We start from the raw sequence: 16,909 nt of genomic DNA, 5'->3' as shown, positions 1-16,909 counted from the left end.
TTCTTGAGCAGTAAATTCTGTTACTGTGTCTTGCATCAACGAATTATTGGAGCTGAAATTCAACTGTTACAACCCCAACTTCTGGTATTCTCAACTTGTGAGTACAAACAGCAAAAGCCAACTTAGGTTTAAATTTAAATATTTTTGCACAAACAGGTCTTAGACATATATCTTTGTCTTCGATTTGTTTTTTCTATCGGATTGAACTGGTATACATAAAGAGATCCCGTATTGTGTGATCTGTAGCAATCCAGTTCAAATTGATAGTTGAAAAAACTAAGATCAGCGAATAGTTACGAACTAAAATAGTTAATGCAACGGTAAGTACAGCAGAGCGGATATACAGTTACAAAAGCGAACTGCATAAACGAAGTATCCGGACAGATTTTTTAACCACTCAGAACGAACTGGGCGGTGTAAAACTTTCTTTGTGAAACACAAGGAGAGCAGCCGTTACATTTGGTCCGCCGACCCGGACAGTGGAATAAACTGCTGTCCAACCCAACAGTCGAAGTGACGAAGTCATCGACGAACGAGAACAAAACCCAACGAGCAATTCAACAACGCAAAGCCAATTAGGCAAAGCAGATAGGAACTTTGAAAAGCAAAACTCAATTAAAGCAAACAAACAAAGGAGCTGTAGAGATTCAAGCTGCAGTCCCGAAGTGCACAAGAAGTGACTCCGTCACAGAGTCAAAGCGTTTTGGATCGACAGATCAACAACTTGCGAAACAAGTGGATTGAGAAACAGGGAGAAGGTTTTGAGCTCATTGATAATCGAGATCGACCAAGCAAGCTCAAGACTCTTTATCAGCAGATACTGCAATTGGACGACAGCATTCAAAAACTCGTGAATAAGAAAGCTGAGACTCTCCGAGACCCAGATATTTCTTTAAAACGCAAACTTGAGAGAGAAAAATACTTTCAATATTTGAACGCAGAGTGGTTACCGTATATCCACGGAGAGACAAACATGTCAAGCCAGCAAAGCCAGTCAACTCTTCATGCCAATGAAGAGCAACCGCCTGCGAATAATGTGCATCAGTTAGAACAAAACGTTGGAATTCCTGAGTTTAACCAAAACCATGGTAACACAAGCAATGCAACGACAAATACGGTTACACGGACAATCAACCAGGATACAGAAAACGCTTCGGAAACATCTTCAGTGAAACGTCAGGTTGAAGAACGAATAAAAGAATTTGAAATTGAATTTGAAAGAAAGTTGCAAATCGAACGAGCACAATTTGATCGAAAGAGGTTGGATCTAGAAATGCAAATGAAAGAACTAGAGATGCAACATCAGCTTCGGGAAAAAGAGCGAGACCTAGAGCGCCAATTGCAAAAAACAGCGTTGGAGAAAGATGACTTCCGTTCTCAATCGACTAAGGCGCGTGACAAGTCACCTTTCAATTGGACCCCAAAAGGGAGAGATGTCTCGGAGTGGGCGAATTCGATGAACGACACGCGAACGCCAATTCGACCAAGAGCTCGTTTTGACGTCAGCCCTGAACGGAATAAGCAGAGGCATTACCCATGGTACCCAAACTCTCGCGAACGCTCAGTAAGTGTTGAAGGGCGGGATATATCGCCGATAGCTGGAAGGCACTACAACACTGAACATTCAAGCAGTAGTTTACCAAAATTGAGGTTGAACAATTTTGACGGAAACCCACTGGAGTGGCCTGAGTGGTCTAGCATGTTCATAGCAACAGTAGATAAACGCACGATTCCCGACTCAGAAAAAATGAGCCATTTGAAGACTCTGCTAACAGGCAAAGCAAAATCTGCAATCTCGGGAATGGGCTATTCTGGACAGTTTTATAGTGCTGCCTGGAATATTTTAGAAAGAAAATTCGGAAGACCGCATGTAATTATAGATGCGCAGCTCGAGAGCCTACGAAAAGCTAATCAAGTGAAACCTCATGATTCAACCAGCCTGATTAATTTTTCTGTTATTGTATCTAACTTCGTGAACGTGCTTAAAGAGTACAAACATATTGGTGATTTGCAATCAAGTTCGACATTGTACATGGCAGTTGATAAGCTACCACAGGTTCTTAAAGAAAAATGGTGGTTCTACGTCGATGACAAAGACGAGGACTGGCCTGATCTAATCATGTTTGAAAAATGGCTATCACGAATGGCATTCGTGCATGAAGGGTTTTCATCGTTTAAAGGGGAACAGAAAGAAGACCGACACAACACAAATAGAGAAAAACGATTCTCGAAGACATCGAACTTCAGTGCAAGTTCAAACCTGCAAGAAACCAAGCAAATGCAAAACAACAACTGCCCACTAGCGGATGGCACTCATAAAATATGGAACTGTCCAATATTTAAGAATATGACTGTCACCGATCGCTACGTAGCAGTGAGGAGAGAACGCTTATGTTATGGATGTCTGGGAAAAGGACATGCAATCAAAGATTGCAAAGTCAAAGTGTGCGGTATAAACGGATGTACCAAAAAGCACAACAGACTGCTACACTCAGAAAACCGAATGGACGAGGGTAGTCACGCAGTTAACGTAAGCGCAGCAACAATCAACCAGAGTAACCAAGTTAATAGTTTTCTTCAAATAGTTCCGGTATCGGTTCAGAGTGGTGGTAACAGGCTGACTACCTATGCTTTCCTCGATAGTGGGTCCACAGTATCATTCATCGATCAAAGTGTCAAGGATCAACTACAAGCCAAAGGCACGGACGTTACCTTGAACATAGCTGGCATACATGGGACGCAAGATTTGAGGACAGAGAAGGTTCCTATCACAATAAAGGGACTACATTCAAAGGTGCATTCGATTGAAGCGTTTGCACACCCATCAATCTCATTGGGAAACACAACATATGATTACAAGGAACTGAAGAACAAGTTCAGACACCTGAATGTTCTCACTAACAGAACATTCAACCTGATGGAGGTAGGCATCATTCTTGGACAAGATGCCTACGAAATTCAACGTCCATTGGACTATAAGATTGGAACACGAAGTGAGCCTTTCGCCGTCTTAACAGAATTAGGATGGGTAGTCAGTGGTCCCATGACAGGCAAGAAAAGTCAAAATGTTTGTCATTTCGCCTCTACAGAAGATGTGAAAGTGGCCGAAAATATACAATCATGGTGGGAAATAGAAACTTATGCTTCCAAAATAAATGTTGTAAGTCAATCAAAGAAAGAGCAGCAAGCTCAGAAATTTCTAGAGAGCACGACAAAGTTTACAGGCGAGCGGTACGAAGTGGGCATGCTCTGGAGTGAACCAGAACCCAATCTTCCAAACAACTACGGCTCGGCCCTTGGTCAGCTCTACTCACTGGAACGAAGATTCCAACGAGACCCAAAGTTAAAAGAATTGTATCAACAGTCAATTGATACAGATGTTGAAAAGGGATTTGTGAAGATCCTTGGTAAATCGGAAGTCAAAGGCACTTTCGAAAAGGAATGGTATTTGCCACACCATCCAGTACTAAACCCCAACAAACCGGGTAAAGTTCGCCGTGTTTGCAACGCTGCAGCGAAATACAAGGATGTATGCCTAAATGACAAGCTGTTAGCCGGACCCGATCTACTACACGGATTGATCGGAACAATATTCAGATTTCGAGAAGGACCAATTGCCTTAACCGCAGATATTGAATCAATGTTTCTGCAAGTGCAAGTTCCTGAACGGGATAAAAGCTGCTTGAGATTTTTGTGGCGACCAACAATGAACGAACCTGTGCAAATATACGAGTATCAACGTCATGTTTTCGGAGCAAAGAGTTCACCAACATGTGCCAACTACGCTCTGAAACGAGTAGCGATTGATAACGAGGACGAGTTCCCTATTGCAGCAAAAGCAATCCAAAACAACTTCTACATGGACGATTTCATCAAGTCAGTCGAAACACCTGAAGAAGCAATCAAGGTTTTCAAACAACTGCAACCTCTTCTCTCAAAACATGGATTTGAACTGAAGAAGTGGATCACCAACAGCGACGTGGTAACCAACGCAATCCCAGAGGACTTAAGATCAATCAGCAAAACAAAGCAGGTTGAAGTAGAACCCAGCCAGGAAGGGTCATCAGTGCTTGGGCTTCAGTGGACGATTAACGATGATAGTCTACAGGTTTGTAGAGGTACAAGCAAAGAAGTTGAGACCCCAATCACCCAAAGAAAGATCTTATCTCTAGTTTCTTCAGTGTTTGATCCTCTTGGACTGTTTGCACCATTCAGTGTCCATATGAGACGACTCCTGAAGAGCATCTGGACCAAAAATGGACAACATTGGGACAACTCAGTAGAACCTAACGAAGAAGAAGAGTTTCTGAAGTGGAAGGCACAGCTTCCAGAAGTAGCAGAAACCAGCATTGATAGAAGATACTTCAGCACAGCCAAGGACAAATGGGAACTTCATGTGTTTGCCGACGCATCTGAAGACACAATGTGCGCAGTGGCTTACCTACGTTCAAAGCCCAAAGAATACTCAGCAGACTTAGCATTTGTAATCGGAAAGTGCAGAGTCGCACCGATGCGACACCTTTCCATACCACGCTTGGAACTACAAGCAGCAGTGATGGCAGTGAGACTTAAAGAACAGATAGTGAAGGAACACGAATCGAAGATTCAGAGTTGTAACTTTTGGACAGACTCCACTACTGTTCTGCAATGGATTCACAGCTCCCACCGTAAGCAACAGGTGTTTGTTGCAAACAGAGTAGCTGAGATTTTGGATACAACTAATGTTTCACAGTGGAATCATGTGAGTGGTATTAACAATCCAGCTGACATCGGGACACGAGCGATCAACGTTGACGAACTTAAGAGAAGCGAATGGCTCACTGGGCCGGCCTGGTTGAAGCAACGAGAGAACGAATGGCCTGAACAGTTGAATTTAACATTTGCTTCAGACGAACAAAACGACGAAATGGTTTTCTCAGCAAAGGTTGAAGAGAAGAAGCTGATTGTTCAGTGGGAACGATTCAGCAATTTCAATCGACTTGTAAATACAATGGCATACGTACAGCGTGTATTCAAAAAACACAAACCGGCAACAAAAACACTAAGTGTTCAAGAAAGAGAGGATGCACAAGCAAGCATATTCAGACTACTGCAGCAAGAACAGTTTACTGAAGAGATGAAATCTCTCAAGGCTGAAAGGGAAATTCCAAAAAACAGCAAAATCCTCCAGTTTTCACCATTCATAGACCAGCAAGGACTTATCCGTGCCCAGGGCAGAATAGGTAAAAGTGAATTGAACTTCGAAACCAAGCATCCAATACTGTTACATTGGAAGCACCATGTAGTAGAATCATTCTTGCGAAATGAACACAAGAATAGTCATCACGAAGGTACTGAACATGTCAGAAACATAGTTCAGCAGAAATTCTGGATCCTAGGCATACGAAATGCTTTGAGATCGATCAAAAACAAATGCATTAGATGTCGAAAGGGAAGAGCCCAAACAAAGGCACCAGTAATGGCAGAACTACCTGAAGAACGATTAGTCGCATCAACAGTGTTCTCGAATGTGGGCGTAGACTATTTCGGACCATTCACAGTAAAGATTGGTCGAAGAAACGAAAAGCGTTGGTGCTGTCTATTCACATGCCTTACTGTACGTGCGGTACATATAGAGATTGTACCAAAACTAGACACTGATTGTTGTCTGAACGCAATTATGCGATTCATTGCACGAAGAGGCAAACCGGTCAAAATGATTAGCGATAACGGGACAAACTTCGTTGGAGCTGAAAAAGAACTGGCAGAGTATATAGCAGCATGGAACAGGGTGCGAATTGAAGAACATCTGATTCAACAAGGTATCAGATGGAAGTTCAACCCACCTGCATCACCACACTTTGGAGGAGTGTGGGAAAGACTGGTTAGGAGTTGCAAGAAGGCAATGTACGCAGTGCTGGGCAATCGATCAGTCACGGAGGACGTTCTGTCAACCACGATGTGTCTTATTGAACAGACGCTGAATGCTAGACCGCTGACACAAGTCAGTTCTGATGCTACCGATTTAGAAGCTATTACTCCAAACCACTTCCTACTTGGCAACAAGAACCTTTGTTTACCGTATCTATCAGGTGCAGAGCAATTTGTTGACCATAGAAAGCTCTTCCGACAAACACAAGCTTACGCAGACCTCATCTGGGACAGATTCCGTAAAGAATACTTGCCAACGTTGAATAGTCGAAAGAAATGGCAGACCACAACGGAAAGAAGTCTTCAGCAGGGTGATCTTGTGTGGTTAGTGGAAGACAGTGACAAACGTGGATATTACAATCTGGGTCGAATAACCGAAACCTTTGAAGGTTCCGACGGAGTGATTCGATCAGCGAAAATCCGAACAAAAGATGGATACTACAAGAGGCCCGTAGTGAAGCTCGCTCCAGTACTTCCAACTGACGATGATGTTTTCACGAAGGAAAACAGGGCCGGCGATGTTGGAGCTGAGCTTAAGGAATAACAAGCTTGCATAGGCGGGGAAAATAGAAACAAAACACTTTCTGTTGTCTTAGTCATTTAATAGTTATAGTTCTAGTTCTAGTTCTAGTTACAGTTTGTCACGTGAGAAAAAAGAGAAAAAGGGGAAATAACAAAAAGCAACACACAGAACTCAACGTAGTAGCCGCAGAAAACGGCTGAAAGTATAACTCAGCAAAATATTGCAAAACAAATTGTCTTGAGCAGTAAATAACGTGTTACTGTGTCTTGAACTAGAAATATTCCTGAGCAGTAAATTGTTACTGTGTCTTGTGTTCAAAATATTATTCTTGAGCAGTAAATTCTGTTACTGTGTCTTGCATCAACGAATTATTGGAGCTGAAATTCAACTGTTACAACCCCAACTTCTGGTATTCTCAACTTGTGAGTACAAACAGCAAAAGCCAACTTAGGTTTAAATTTAAATATTTTTGCACAAACAGGTCTTAGACATATATCTTTGTCTTCGATTTGTTTTTTCTATCGGATTGAACTGGTATACATAAAGAGATCCCGTATTGTGTGATCTGTAGCAATCCAGTTCAAATTGATAGTTGAAAAAACTAAGATCAGCGAATAGTTACGAACTAAAATAGTTAATGCAACGGTAAGTACAGCAGAGCGGATATACAGTTACAAAAGCGAACTGCATAAACGAAGTATCCGGACAGATTTTTTAACCACTCAGAACGAACTGGGCGGTGTAAAACTTTCTTTGTGAAACACAAGGAGAGCAGCCGTTACACCACTGAAATGCGCTGGAACAAAAACAACATGTAAAATCGCAAGCACAAGAAGCAGGATAACAATAACAACAGGAGTGAAATAGCTGCTGCTAGCATTTAGTTGAGAAGATATTAAGCTCGTTTATAAATTCTTTGGAATGTTGCTGCCCAACACGTCCTTAGGTTATTTTTGGAAGAACTGAATTAAATACTAGCTAAAATCCGTTAAAATCTCAAAACACTTACTCCAAGTACACATCCAAAGAGCAACAATTAAATACACATTCAAAAAAATTGTATATCAGAATCCAAACAACAGCAACTTGTGAGTGTAATTGCAGCACTGACAATTTCTCTTCAGGACCATTTCAACGACAGACCTTCATGTTTCGATTTTGTAGTTGTTCATTCCTTGCAAAACACTGGCTTAATCAACCCTGCTCTCTTTCGCATTAAATATCTCTGACGAGCAGCTTCAATGTCTTCCTCGGAATTACGTCTTTCAAACAGTTTCACTATTTTGTCCATTTTCTGTCTCAAATTCTCCTTCCGTTCTTCCTCTGGATCTTTCAGGATAACTTGGGGGAGAGGCTTGTAAGGCTGCACAGGCGAAACTGTTTTCTCGACTTCTGATTTCTCAGATTCGGATCCACTGTCTGCGTCGGAATCCGATATACTTTTTTCTGAGTTTTCACCATTAGATTCGTTTTCAATCTTGCTCGAAGACCTACCACTACCGGTCGATTTTTTCACTCGCTGACCCTCGTATTGTCGTGTTTGTATTTCTCTAATTTTTGAAGCAGGAGCTGCATTCTCCTCATCGTCGCTGCTTTCGTACACGTTGCTTTCGTGCCTGTTTTTCTTATCTTCACTTAAACGCTTCCGTATATTTGCAGGGCGTTTCTTAGACGGCAAGATTAGGCCTCCAGTTTTAATGTCTGCCAGTGAATCAGCCTGCTCTAATTTTCCAGATGGTACTTCTTCTTCACCATTTTCATCACTGAAACAGACTTCATAAGAACTTCTTAAAATCTCAGCTAAACACTTCTGCAAACAGACACCAAACTCACGTCAGATAAACAATGAAATTTTGACTCTGATACGTTAATATAAATTGAACAAAATTGTTTGGATAAGTCGCTGAGATAACGACTATGAGGAGCTGATCATTATCAGAACACTTACTGCAGTTCCATAATGAGTAAATATGCAAATTGTATATGGAAACAACTGGAAAGGATGCTTACATGTCTTGTACCTCCAATTTTTCACTCCCATCTCGGCACACTTTGTCCAAGTAACTGCGGTAGAACCCAGAGAACTCCTGAGTTTTATTGCGACGAGCTGAAACGAAACAACGCAAACATCAGTAACTTTGGTGTACCTTAAGAATAGCATTTAAGTGCAAATAACGTTAGTCCAACCAGGACAAATGACAAAAGAAGAGCAGGTGGTCACTTCGGGAGTAAAAAATGGTTCTTACCTGACGTAATGGGAGGAAAAATGAATAATTTAAGTTTCAACCGTAGCTTTTATACACCAAACGTGCGACGGGACACTAATCTGACGCAATCAGACCACAAACATTTAATGTCAATCCAAATTTTCTGGGTTAATTCTGAATTAAAATTCACAAAGTTTTTCAATTAAAAATTCTGGTGGCTTGCTCAATTTGCAAAGCAAAATACAATTTTTTTGTTGCCCGTAAGCAGAAATGTCAGAAGAACTTAGGAGCTGAGCTGACCTTCCAGCATTTCATCCCGTTTGATTTCCCGCTCCATCTCGGCCCTCTCTGTCAACTTCTTCTTGTAGGACTCGGTAACAAAAGACTCCTTGTCTGCAAACTGAGATCCCTCAGCCTGTCTCTCCTTCTGCACGCTCCTCTCCACTCTCAACTCATTCCTCACCTTCCTCTTCTCAGCTTCTCTGATCAAGTCTGCCGCGTACCTACTACTCCTGTCAGCTGCTCTTCTCTCTTCTACTTTCCTATGCTCCTTCTCCTTCATACTGTCGTAAACTTCGTCATACTGGAACACACTGCTGTCCTGTTCCAGAGCACACTGGATTGTCTGTTGCACACTCTGTGCAGTCAATGACTGTTGCTGGCGCTTTTTCAGATTTCGGTTTACTTGCTCTACTGTACGCTCCTCCTGTCACAAAAATAATTCATTGGTTGCTAATATTTGCTGATGTCGTTGTCAACAGATCATTGACACTAAAGACCCCAAAATACCCGTAAAGGCTTGTATTGTTTTTATATGACCTCTGGTTGTGTATCCAATGAAAGGCAATTTTGATTAGAAAACAGATTTACTCAGAGTCCACAATATAACCCTTGTGAATATACATCCACAAAATATATCTCCCGTACTGCCCACGAAGGGTTCAAAGCTCTCAATGTGGAAACAAATTAACCTTGGTCATATTGTCAAGTTGCGAATTTCACGACACAAATTGCATCATCGGGAATTCTATAGATCAAGATTTTATACCAAGAATTACAACATAGCCGGCAAATTGCCGTAAAATAGCCACCGTTGACGCGCTTAACACACATCGCGATTATAACAGAAAATGAAAAAGAAGATAAAAATTGACCATTTTTTTCCCAAGTTTCAAAATGTGTTCTAATTCGGTGTGCAGTTTCAGTTATATCCGGAAATGCACTAAGACGATCGGGCTTCATCCCGTTTCTTTTGATTTTCATCTTTTGACATTGACCGCATTCACAACATTGCATAATTCAATGCGTGGAAGAATTTAAAAACCATTCAGTTGAAACAGTGAGGTAAGTAACGAGTGAAACGCGAAAATCGTGACTTAAGTAAAACGAAAAACGTGATCAAACGGTAAAGCGAAAAAAATATAGCCGGAAGGCTCCGAAACCGACTCGAAGTACACATTTACTTAGGCCACAGCCACTCAATAACATAATGAGCACTAACAATTAAATCACAACAACACACAAAATGAGCCTAACAATTAAATCAACTCACTTTGAATCAATAACAGGAAGGAAAAGATGAGAAAGGACAAAATTGACATCTGGACAAATATCTGCTAAAACTCCATCCCAAGTTGCACCACTGAAACCCCTACTGCCATAAAACTCTCAAGGCAAATCATCTTCATTAACCGACCACTATGAATATTAGAAACAAGAGCAACGCTAAAAACGACAGAAAACCGAGGAAGGAGGTAAAAAAATGATACACTCCAAAAAACGTTTAAGTGCTACCTCTCGATTAATATTCTAGAAAGCCTTTAAAACATTATTCCGCTCAATCAGTTTGCTACGCAACTCCAGCCACAGAAAGGATAAACAACAATAAAAAGGCCGACAATGAAAAATCGGAAAATTACAAATTTTTATTTCAGTCAAAATTGCTATGTATAAAACGTTGAACTCTCAAGTCTTAGTAGCATTACCTGTACAACAACTCCATGTTAAACACTGAACAAGAAAAGCTGATTCTAAAAATCTACTTCATAAGAAATAGGAAAAAAATAATCGAAATTACCATTTTTAAGCAAACAACTCAAAATTAAATTCTATTAAATCAAAAGCCAAACCAAACCGAAAAAACTCAGTTTAATCAAAAAAACTTCCCAGATGCAAAGAGGAATGAAATAAGATTACCATAATACTGAAACAGTATCTAAAAGGGCACACCGGCAAAAATAGGTCAAACTTACACCTAAAAGTATAATATTTTTATCAGATGATCAAAAGCCTCCGAAAACGCTAATACATGCTTAGTAAATACGGAAACACCGTTATGCAATAAAGCCAAGTTCAAGATCAAAACAAACCCGGCAGGTTGCCGGAAAATAACCGCCATTGATTAACATAACCCCGATTGGAATTTAAAGAAGAGAAAAAGAAAAACTGACTAATGTCACAAAAATTGTGGGACAAAACAAGTCGAACTATTTTGATTTATTTTCGTTGTTAGATATACTCCTATTACCTAATGAGAGGATAAAGGGGCTCGAACCAATACCAACAAGCATTAGAGATGGTAAGTGTGACCTATAAGAACACACTTCAAGTAGCGGGCATCTAAAATTGGGCTTTATCTTGTTTCTGTTTTTGATTTCGTTTTTCACGACTCCGTTCATTGGAGATTGCTTTATTGAGCAAATATGTTTAAAAACACTTTGAGCAGAATGACCGAGGAATGAATTTTTGACGAAGTGAGAAAAACAGGAGCGCAATAATAGCCTGCAGAGAAACTGATGGCGGCTATTGAAAACTGCTTTGATAAAGCCACACGTGATCAACAAATTCATTCGTTCTCTCTGAGAATTGTACATGGACCAAAACCCTTCTAAAATTCTCTCTCTCTCTCTCTCTCTCTCTCTCTCTCTCTCTTCTGTATTTAAATCTTGATCAGCAGATTGACCTAAACACTTCTTATTGCGTCCGGCATTAAACTTCCTCTAAGACATCCTCTAATATAGAAGTCACCGCTTATTAAAAATTAGATCACCATTATTCCTCTTCGAGTCGTAAAAAGGAGAGCACCTAAATAAGTGGCTGAGAGGCTGAGGGCGGCTATGAATAACAGAAGCTCACTAATAGCTAACGATTCAAATATTAGGAATGAAGGGAATTTTTCCACCAAAGTAATAGACGTCATTGAAGATTATAATATCATCCGATCAAAAAAATAAATGCTTTGTAAGGCATTTTAAATAGGCATAAAAGTGCACAAAGGGTTATCTTATCAAGCAATCTTGAATTATGATACACCTAATACAGCTTTGAAATGAAGCACATGCATATCAAAGTTGTGATTACAATTAACTAAAGAAAGTTCATCTGAATAAGGAGAAAATGGTCTGCCTGCTAATCAAGGAGGGGATCATAACTGTCATTAAAAGGCCCTGTTCCATTTTATCTGTTAGTAACGCGGCTTAGTAATAAGAACTAACAAACTTATATCCGACGAATTGATCTTGAAGGACTAGTAGTTGCTTGAACATATGGTGTAGGGGAACAAAATTCACTATGGGGTTTCAAATGTGAAGATTATTAAACCACTATTAAGATTTAAACTGAAAACATTTTGGCGCACTTTTCATTTGACTTTTGGTAGTAAACTACCGCCCGCCACCTGAGATCAGCTGCTTAAAATAAACGTAGCCGGCAGATTGCCGGAAAATAGCCGCGATAGACGCTTGTGGCCTTCCATGAATTGAAACAACTAAAGAAATAAGATAAACAGATTGACCAAAGGTCCTTTAGCAGACCACTAGATTTTTTGAGTTAGATACATGCTTCAAAAAATGCTTCAAAAATCGTTCAGGAGCAATCGATACTAATTTTGTAATTGAAATAAATAGATTTAATCAATCTTGCAACTTGGTTTGTTCAGTTTAATCTAATTGTTCCGACCCCACTTGTGGGGGGAGGAACTATATGCTCAAATGGGTTTTTTTTCGTTGTCAATTTTGGCCGATCGATATATTCATCGCAGAGAAATGTGAGTGGTATCATTAAAAAGCTGGTCCAGCGTAGAATTCAAAATTAAAAAGATTTTTTGAATTTCGTTTTTATCGAGGAGTTATCGAGGATAAATTTTGTGTGAACACGGGATATTTGTTCGCTTTTAGTGTGATTTTTCTTCAAATAAAGATAATTTCTATAATAAAAGTTACATCAAACTTAAATTTCTTGCCAAAAAATGAACCAATTTCGTGTTTCCAATACACTAAAGGCGATAAAAAAGACTAGTTCTGGTCTCATAGGGAGCTTCAATATCAATAAAATTCGAAATCTATCTGAGAGCTCTTTTTTATAAAACCTTTCTTTTTTTTGCATTTTAGTCACCTAGAGACAAGTAACTTTTCATATAGAGGTTCCATTAATGACAAACCTCTTGTACAGTCGAATGAAGCCCAATGAACAACAAAAATCGTTTTCAAGGAATTGCTCATGTTTTTTTTAATTCGACTCTGAGTTTTCGTAATTTTAAATGAAATTTTGAAATTCTTTTTGAGGTTTTAATAATTTTTTGGAGTCTTATAGCATGGACTCATTGACTAACAGTGCAATATGTTCCGCAATGAGATTTAAGCGAGCATATCTATTGCTTTGAGTGGACAGCTAATGACTGTTAAGACTTCAAAAATAATTTCTCGAAAGTTTTTTTGAACATTAGCCAATCATAAACTGTGATGACAGCACCATCTTCAGTCCTACTGTAACCAAATTTGATCTAGTTGGCTGTTTTATCTTCTAACTTTTAGTAAATGGCTTCAATGACACAAGATTTTAAAAAGTTTTAATTTTTTTGGACAATTCCGTATTATTGGTTACTTTTGAAATCTTATCACATTATACTAAAACTGACAGCTCCTATTGGCTTAAAGAAGACGTTCGGTGGATTACAGATAAACTTTTCAGAGAAAAGCTCATGGTTTCAAATGACTTCGACTTTTTCTTCTCGCACTTCTCTACTGAATTTTTGGTTTTTGCCTGATTTTGTTGTTGTTTTCATAGTCATAAGACTTTTTGTAATGTCTTATTGCTCACCTATGCATGGCAAACATACCAATACTCCTATTCCAATTGAAGCATATTTAAGCGTATTTATTGACTTCCGTTGAAATTTATTGAGTTTAATGGCTGTTAAGAATTTAATAATTTTTCAAAAATTTTTCTTAAAGGTTAAGCAATCTTAAAGTTTTCGTGAACTGTTAGTCAGTCTCAGTATTGACAGAAACCACTTTCTACTGAAACTAAAATAAATTTAAATATTTTCTAACTATTGATTATATGACTTCAATAACACAAGGATTCAAATTTTTTAAAAAATTTTTGGATATTTTCGTTTTATTGGTTACTTTTGAACTCTTATCACTTTATCCAAATATTATACACATTATCCAAATATTATTCTAATCCCATTGGCTTGGAAAAAACATTCAGTAGATCACCTATAAAGTTTTCAGAGAAAAGCCAATGGTTTAAATGGCTTCGAAATTTTCTCGCTCTTTTCTACTAAATTTTGGTTTTCGCCTGTTTTCGTTGTTGTTTTTATAGTCATAAAACTTATTGTAATCTACAAATGATTATCTATGCATGACAAACATCTTTTTTCTGCCATCGTATTATTTCTGAGCGTAGTTATTGGCCTCCATTAAAGGCTTTTGAGGTTAGTGCCTGTTTAGAATTTCAAAATAATTTTTTGGAACATTAGCCAATCCTAAACTTTTCTTCGTGAACTGTCAATCAGTCTTAGTTCTTTCGGCCAGAAATAACCTGGTTAGCGGTTTTATCTTCTACCGATTAGTTTTAAAACTTCAATTCCACTAGTTTTCATTTTTTTTAAATTTTCGGGTACTTTTTCTCATTTTTGGATCCTTTCGAAATCTTATCACATTATCCTACAACTGAGGGTTCCCATTGTTAGCGGGTTCCCATTGTCAGCGGTTTTATCTTCTACCGATTAGTTTTAAAACTTCAATTCCACTAGTTTTCATATTTTTTAAATTTTCGGGTACTTTTTTTCATTTTTGGATCCTTTCGAAATCTTATCACATTATCCTACAACTGAGGGTTCCCATTGTTTCAGGGAAGACGTTCAACGGATCATATATGAGGTTTTCAAAGAATTTTTGATATATATTGCTTCTACACTTTCTTCTGGCAATTTTCTACTGAATTTTTGGTTGTTGCCTGTCTTTGTTGTTGTTTTCATTCAATGGCTTGTTGTAAGATCTTATTGACCAAATATGCTTGGCAAACAAACTTGTTGTCCCATGGAGGCATAATTTAGCGTATTTAGTGGATTCCGTTGAAAGCTAATGAAATTAATGGCGTTGATACTACGAGTTTTCTCAAAAATTTTGTGGTTCTAATGTATTTGTTCAAATTTGATTTTTTTAAAACTATATTGATAAAAAAGACGAATCCCATTGCGGTTAAAAAATCAATTGAACATAGAAAAATTTTTAGTGAAAACTTTTTAATGCCTCCGACATTTTGTTTTCTTGAAATTGCTGTTTTTGCCTGTTTTTGTTCTTAGGTAGCTGTAAATTGCTGACAAGTCTCTTAAGCATGTAATTGAGGATTGAATTAATGATGTTACCCGAATCAGTTAGTCAGTTTATAGCCTTTAGTCTTCAAGTTTATGATATACATTTTCAAACATTTTCAGTATTTGTTGTTCTTTTACTCAAACTAACTTAAGTATTTGTTGTTCTTTTCGTCAAACTAACTAAGTTCTTTTCGTCAAACTAACCGCTAACCAGGTTATGAGAGATCACATCCAATTTCTCGTATTCCAAAAAATAACATATCTACTGATATTATTTGTCATTGATGCTTTGTTTTTTGGACAAAATGCGTTTTATAAACGTCATTTTTTGCGCTTTTTTTCTCTTCTTTCAGAACAATTGCGTAGTAACAGATCCCAATGATTTACAAATGTGGCCCAAATAAACTTATTAAATCTCTCAGTATAATTCCTGCAGCTGAATTAGTAGCAATAAGAATTGAACTAAGATTACATAATATTCAGATAATAGCTAATGATTTTAATGGTAGCAATAGTTAGAAGAAATGAAGTTTGAGTAGTTAAGGTTTTATCTTGACTGCATTTCGACGTTGTTACTATGTGCTTTTAAATTTAGATATTCAGTTTTTGCCATGAAATTTTTTTGTTTTCGCTAATTTTTTTCGTTATTTTTTTGTCTCGTTGTCTCTTTAAGGTCAGATCTAATTGGCGCTGTAATAAGGCATGGCATTATGTAATTCAATTAGTAGATAGGTTGTGTAACGGTTGTTACAAACTCAAACATCTATTTTTGTTATTTCATTTGGTTGACAATTAAGTCAAAAATGTAGATGAGCTCGGGTCGGAACATCATGTGCGAACGCACATTAACGCGCCGCCTTGTTTCCTTTAATTTGAAACTAATGAAAATGTTGCTTTCTGAGAAGAGTTGCTTCCTAAAGGTGTCATCATATTGTTGCTTTTTCCTTGTACATTTCATATTTCAGACAATTCGATGCTAACCATGAAGAAATTTGCTTCGTATCTGATCTAAGACGATGGACATCTGCGACCAAAACCTCAGTAAACTCAGCCAGTTTAATAATAATTTGATTGTTTTCTATGCCTTAATTCTGACCCGAAGATTCTTTTCAATCCACACAACCTTTGTCACCCACGAGAAATCCTCCTTCAAAGAGTCCTATTGAAGCATCGGTCATGACTACTGAACCCACCAGCTTATTTGCAAGTACTCTCCGTGAACACTCCAACGACCAAAACAACTAAGTCCAAGCGAGGAAATTGTTCAAAATTGAAATCTTACCGTAAACATAAAAATAAGCTACTGAATTTTATTGATAGTTTAACTGATACTGCCAATTATCAACCCCTCCAACAAAAGACTCAGAAATTGGCGATTAAATATGTCAACCTGAATAAATCTATTCCAATCTGAAAAATTTATGGAAATCTTAACAAAAATTAAGGGCTAAATTTCAACAGAAAAAGCCGTGTTTTTAGAAACGCTCCATAGTAACGTCTACACAGTAAGAACTGCAGCTAATTTTCAGAAACGAAAGGTTGAAACTAAGTAATTTGCATACAGAAGTAATTTGTTGAAACTAAGCGTTTGCATACAGAAGAAACTTTTCTTCCTAGCACACGGGCGGCATGAAAAACCAATACATAAGCCGGTCAATGTCAACT

General features: G+C 38.2%; 1 protein-coding gene across 3 annotated transcripts in view; it reads right to left on the bottom strand.

Moving 5' to 3' along the window:
* Positions 1–7,380: 7,380 nt before the first annotated feature.
* Positions 7,381–16,909, bottom strand: part of LOC142345875 (cyclin-dependent kinase 10-like) — a 95,964-nt gene continuing 86,435 nt past the window's right edge. For 2 of the 3 annotated variants that reach the window (XM_075398307.1, XM_075398306.1), the window contains exon 9: positions 9,086–9,346. In XM_075398307.1, the coding sequence (XP_075254422.1) occupies positions 9,219–9,346 (128 nt within the window). In that variant the 3' untranslated portion in view covers positions 9,086–9,218. Of the gene's footprint in view, positions 8,197–8,443; positions 8,541–8,940; positions 9,347–16,909 lie in introns of those variants that run through there. The other variant, XM_075398305.1, reaches the window with a different exon arrangement.

The sequence above is a fragment of the Convolutriloba macropyga genome, chromosome 9 (assembly GCF_964194025.1).
Source record: "Convolutriloba macropyga chromosome 9, txConMacr16.3, whole genome shotgun sequence".
NCBI lineage: Eukaryota > Metazoa > Xenacoelomorpha > Acoela > Convolutidae > Convolutriloba > Convolutriloba macropyga.
The sequence above is the reverse complement of the archived record's forward strand: the minus strand, read 5'-3'. Positions and strand labels throughout refer to the sequence as shown.